This window comes from Phragmites australis, chromosome 15 (genome assembly GCF_958298935.1).
Source record: "Phragmites australis chromosome 15, lpPhrAust1.1, whole genome shotgun sequence".
Taxonomy (NCBI): domain Eukaryota; kingdom Viridiplantae; phylum Streptophyta; class Magnoliopsida; order Poales; family Poaceae; genus Phragmites; species Phragmites australis.
In genome coordinates this window covers 29,803,568-29,809,567 of record NC_084935.1, presented here as the reverse complement: position 1 = coordinate 29,809,567, position 6,000 = coordinate 29,803,568, and the positions used below count along the sequence as shown (strand labels likewise).

The 6,000-nt window shown below is 48.1% G+C and overlaps 1 protein-coding gene across 1 annotated transcript; it reads left to right on the top strand.

The window, feature by feature from the left end:
* Positions 1-3,290: 3,290 nt before the first annotated feature.
* LOC133892302 (uncharacterized) lies at positions 3,291-4,760 on the top strand. Its single transcript, XM_062332986.1, has one exon. The coding sequence runs from the start codon at positions 3,291-3,293 to the stop codon at positions 4,758-4,760; it is 1,470 nt and encodes a 489-aa protein (XP_062188970.1).
* Positions 4,761-6,000: the final 1,240 nt, after the last annotated feature.

Genomic DNA, 6,000 nt, shown 5'->3' with positions numbered 1-6,000 from the left:
GCGATCGTCCACCTGCACTTGCTAATCGACGGCCCTGATCTCCTCAATCACGTCTGCGATCGATGAACTAAAATTCATGCATGACACAAGGTAGGCAGGCAAAACCGCGAGTTGGAGAAGCGTCCGGTTGGTTGGTTTCTTGTGGTGGCCAGAGTCCGACATGCCGTAGGGAAGGTTACCATTGTCGGCGAAAGAGCTTCCGAACACCAACAGCTTGTACTGCCGGTCGGTCGGAGACTCGGAGGGGGCAACTCTGGCGCCGGCGGGAACTCCACATGAGCGACTCGGGACTCCACACGTGCGACAGCTGCAGCAAATTAAACAGCGTGCAGTGCAACAATATATGAACGCACGACTTGTTTAAACGAGGATCGATTACAAGCCTTCCGGTGGTAGCTAGAGTATATCTATCTATCTATATCTCTCGTTCGGTTATTCTATGTCTCTATCTATCTCCAGATTAGATTAAATAAGTATAAAATCCAGACTTGTTCCGATTTCGTCTCATTTGATCCGGCACATGCGATGCGATGCGATGCACGCAAGCCTATCTTTGCACAACTTTCTTCCCCACCGATCTGCGTGTCGCCGCTTCCACCATGCAACTCCTCCCTCTACCGAGCAGCTCTTTTCTGCAGCCACGCCGCCTCCTGATTTTACTTGCAAACGTATGTGATCGTGCAACTAGTTCCCTCAAGAATATCAAGGTTATCCAACCTAAGGAGATAGAGGAAAATGTCGGTCATTTAAGAAACAACTATATCATTATCACTAATATAAATAAATGAGGGAAATAAAATATAACAAGAACAATAATAATAAGGTAAATGCTGAAAATAAAAGGGTGACAATGCAATAAAAGTAAAGTAGGGCTTTAGAGATTTCAGATCATGGGTAAGTATAGATAATTATAACCAAAATGTAAGGGAATATATTACCGGTCTCATATCATAATTGTAGGCATGTTGCCCTAAAATACCACTCTGCCATTTGCCATAGTCGTCATGGCTCCACCGTCCACCCATCACTCCCACGGTCCAAGTGAGCAAATGAGTATTAAAACGTTAGTCAGGTCGCCGCATTAAGTTCCGTGGCAACATGCTGTTCCTCAGGTCGCAATGGGTCACCAATGCCCCTCGGGCCTGTCACTCACCAGGTTCTTCTGGATCATCAACACGAAAATCGATTGTTTCTACATATTGGGATAATAATGATACTACTAATTCCTAGAACATGATGCCCGTGCGTCCTAGGAAGACATCAAGCAGTAAGTACAAGAGACGTAGACAATAATCAATCAACTTAACCAATGATTCACCATAAAGAAATGAAACATTCAATCTTCTTTACACCGTCTCTAATCTTCTACATCTCGATAGCCTTAAAAAGACTACTCACTCATAAAAGGGATCAATTTAAATAATAAATAAATTAATTAAGTGAAGAATTTCCCTTAGGCTGCCGAAAGAAATGTGCATGAAATAAATAATACAAAGTTCCTTCAATGCAAGTGGGTCAAGAGATCAAATTAGAAATTACAATGTATTTCAATCAATCAACATCGACTCTCTAACTAATGATCCTTTGGAAATGATCTAGGACGCAAGCGGAGGTGGATCTGGATCTCTCTTAATACCCTAGACTCTCTCTGGTGGTGTTCTTCTATTCTATGGCCTCTCTTCAGTGTCTCCTCTACTTTGGGTCATGGACTGCCCCGCGATTCCACTCAGAACATAAACCTATCAAGTGAGCATACATAATGTTTTCTATCAAACAATGGCAAAGAGAGATAGGGAAAACAAAATAAAATCATATTATTTATCCAGGGCTTATCGCCTAGTACTTTTTAGTCTGAAAGTAGCGGTTGTGCTCATAGTATGTACTTAAACCAACCATCGGAGTATTGTCGGACTTTATTGCTGAAATTTAAAACAAAGATTGGGATCGGCTTGTTATCATGTTAGCACCAAGGTAGTGTCATCACTACAGCTTGTCTTCACTCATAGTCGGTTGTGGGTTCCCTCTCTTCTTTGGAGAGTTCACATGCATTTCATTTAACTTTTAAGACTAGAGGAGTGTTGCCTTTCCCATTATCATAAAAGAGAAATATTTGTTATTGATTGACGATTCTGTGTTGCCATTTTGCACGTGTTTTACCCAGTCAATATTATTATCTTGTAATTTTTTTTCTCTCCTATTGCAATGCACAAATATTCAACTAGTAAATATAAAACATGCTATAGACATTTAATTATACCATGTTTATAACACAAAGCTTCGATAGTAATTTGATGAGAGTTGTTGGTGTAATAGGTAAGGGGTGCCCTGCTAAGGAGGCCCGTGCCACCAGTCCACAGCCGGCGGTAGATATTTTCAAGACCGCAACCCCACCACGCGACCAGGATGGGGCTCATTCAACCAGCCTATGGCCGCAGCAGGAAACCCTACGAATAGCCTTGCTGGTCGCAGGGCAGGTACTCACCTAACCGATCAAGTCTCATTTAATGCAATCCATTCAAATATGTTTTCCTTCCCCAGACACTCCCTCGCGGTGGACTCGATCGTGGAGTGGTGTGGTGTCGCAGTGACTCGTTCTGTAGCATTTAATGCTACGGGATGACCTGATAGGTGATGGCGATGATGTTCAGTGATAAGAGGGGACGTGCAGGACGACAAGGGCTCGGCGGGTGTGCGCGTCCACCGTAATGATGAGCTATGGCTAACTATACGTCGTTAGGCGTAGGTTTTACTTCTGTTTTGACATGATCCGTTTGTATATACATCTTCCCTTTGGTATATAAAGAGGAGAAGTCTAAGCATTCTGCAATTAATTCATACACTCCAAAGAATACATATGACGTATGACTATTATCCTTTAGGAGATATGACGTAGGGCTATTATCCTCCGAGAGACCTGAATCTAGATAAAGCTCGGTGTTCTTGAGTCAGCTCCACACACATATACTCATCAAAAACACCAATCACACGCCCGTAGTCTAGTATATCTCGGATTTATTGTCAGAGACAATCTCTCGACAAGAGTAATATAATCACTATAAGATTTGAAATTCTCCTTTTCTAAACGGTGTTGACCAATACCTAAATTAAAGTTCGTCATCAATGTAGTGACTGCAAACCGACATGGTTGCCGTCGATGATCCAATCCAATTATTCCAATGTGATGCGAGGAGAGAGATATAAAGGGCAACCATCCTTGGGCTGTGATAGTCCAAAAAACCCTTTTTTTCTTTCCTTCCCTCATCCCATCTAAACCCCAACCCCCGCCCGCTATGGACGCCGCCACCCCCGTCTCCATCCGCCTCCGCCGCTCCACGCCCACGCACGACGCCTACACCGTCCGCCTCGCCAACCACCGCTTCGCCGCCCTCGCCACTGCACGCCCCGCCGACGCGCGCCGCTGGGTCACCACCACCCGCTGGCTCCACGCTGGCCTCCTCCGCCGCGGCCGCCTCGTCGTCGGCCTCGGCGTCCAGTGGACCCCGACCCGACGGCCCCTCCATGGCGCACCCCCACCTCCCGCCACCCTGCAGCTCTGCGTCGGCCACCGCTGCCTCGTCTTCCACATCGCCCAGGCCGACGCCATCCCGGAGACTCTGCGACGCTTCCTCGCCGACCCGCGGGTCGCCTTCGTCGGCTCGGGGTCCGCCAACGACCGCCGCATGCTGTGGGTCCACTACGGCATCCACGTCGCGTCCGGGCGCGAGCTGCGCGCCATGGCTGGCATCGGGAACGCCTCGATGGAGGAGATGGCCGATCGATTCCTCGGGTACCCCGGGATCGAGAAGCCCTGGGACGTCGCCATGAGCGCCTGGCACGTGCCCCGCCTCTCGATGGAGCAGGTCGAGTACGCCTGCGTCGACGCCTACCTCGCCTTCCGCCTCGGCGTCCACCTCTGCCCTGCCGGCGCGGCCGGTCGCCAGCCCCAGCTCGTCCGCGAGGCGCCTCCCGCCCAGCGCGCTCCCGTCCTCGTCCGCCAGCGCCCGGCTCCTCCCGCCGCGCGCGCTCCAGCGGTCAACTATGCGGTGCCTTCTCCTCAGGCGTTCTGCACGGTGCCTCGCGTCGAGTGCTCTCCTCGGGCGTTCTGTGGAGTGGCAGCCGTGGGTGTCAACGCGGCCAACAGCAGCAGCAAGGTCGTGGACACTCGCGCCAGCATCACTAGATCGGACACGGACGCCGAGACGGACTACGACGGTGACGTGGGCGACACTGCTACCCATGGTCTGCCCATTCGAGCTTACGCTTCAGATTCAGACGACGATGACTTCTCTTCGGATGGGTTCGAGCACGTCAGGTTCGGAGTGTTCACGGACGAGGAGGAAGACGAGGATGATGGTGTGAACTACTACGTCGGGGCTGGACCTCTCGGTGTCGATGACGTCAACGGCAATGGGGATGATCAGGAGGATGAGGACGACTACACGGGGTACACCGGCATCGGAATGCTCAGTGTGGACGTCCACGATGAGGAAGGCAACAAGGAGTACACTGAGATCGGAATTCTCACTGCTGACAACAATAGGGATGGGTCTGAAGAGTTCGTCGTCGACGGGGTGGCCACTGCCAATGTCGAGGAAGAGGTTGATGGTGACTATCAAGCATTCCAGTACCTTGGCCACAGCGATGCGGTGTTCGACCACGGGGAGGACGATGTGCATGGACAAGATGATTGGTATGATCAGGAGGACTATGGGATTGATCAGGACGACGACGACGGGCTCGAAGAGTTCTACTTGCTTTGATCTCTGGCACTGATGATCATGAGTTCGGGTGTTGGCAGAGCTCGATTCCATCGTTGCACCGTTTCTGGAAATCTCCTTATGTTTATTTGTTGAGACTTGCTTTGCATTTCTTACTGAAGACTATATATGTTTTAGGTCATTAGGTGTTCTTCATTCATGCTATTTTTGTCTTGCAATGCTTGATATATATATATACTATCACTCTGTTCAAGAAGTAGAGAAATTGTGATGATCAACTTTGCTTTGAGCCTTTTTTATTCAGTTCAATGATCAAGTTGGGGTTTCACATATATGCCTACTTAACTCATGCAGGTATATGGAGAAGCCAAGTCAAGATGACTTGTTGTTTGATTATCTCTATATATGCATGCCTGATGTATGTGTTGAGCTCTGTCATTTGTTGATCCAGATGGTAAACTGTGATTGGATGTGGTTGCTTGCTTTGTGAGTAAGATTTGCCACGCGTGTCATCTTCACTCCTGTCATTTTGCGATGCTTGATACATTTACCATCGCTCTCTTCTGTGAAGAGATAGCCATATGTCGGATACCAGATTGGACCTCTGTCCTGAACTTGCGAAGGTGTAATGCTGAACTTTGTTTTGGTTCAGTTGAATGATCAAAGTTGGGGTCTTTCTCATATTTGGTACTTATTATTAACTGGTATACAGAAATGTCAAACGCATGATCTCTGGAGAAGCCAAGAGAATTTGCTCTTGGATGATCTGTATGCATGGCTCATGTCTTTGATGATCTGTATGCATGGGGTTAACTGTGCTATTGATCCTGCTGCCCCTGCCCTTGTGAGTTGGGGACCACTGCTAGCAAAGCCAAAGCCAAAGCCCCTCTAGAGATTAGGAGCGCCTCGTCAATTCAGTCGATCGACATGGTGATGTGACCATCAATAATGAAAATCGCAATTCTGAAGTTTTTTGCAAATAATCTCTCCTCTCAGTTTTGGTTATTTTTTCTGAATTTTTGAAGCAAGACAATGATGATTTCTGCTGCTAAACAATTTATATTGGAGCTGAGCGACGCAAGAAGCTAGAAGGAATGGACCAAAGGCTTTTGGCTCCTACTAAGCAACTTCCATCGCTGCACAAACGACAACATCCTGTAAGCTGCAGCAACATGGAGATGAAATCACAATATCTCTAAACACTGCATCGTTGCGAGTGAGCCACAGTGTCCAGCTCACTGCCGCTATAAGCATGGTTCCAGTACTGTTAGGGCGTCCACGA

Excerpts from the sequence above, each read along its gene's own strand:
- LOC133892302 (XM_062332986.1), top strand. The coding sequence starts at position 3,291 with ATGGACGCCGCCACCCCCGTCTCCATCCGCCTCCGCCGCTCCACGCCC.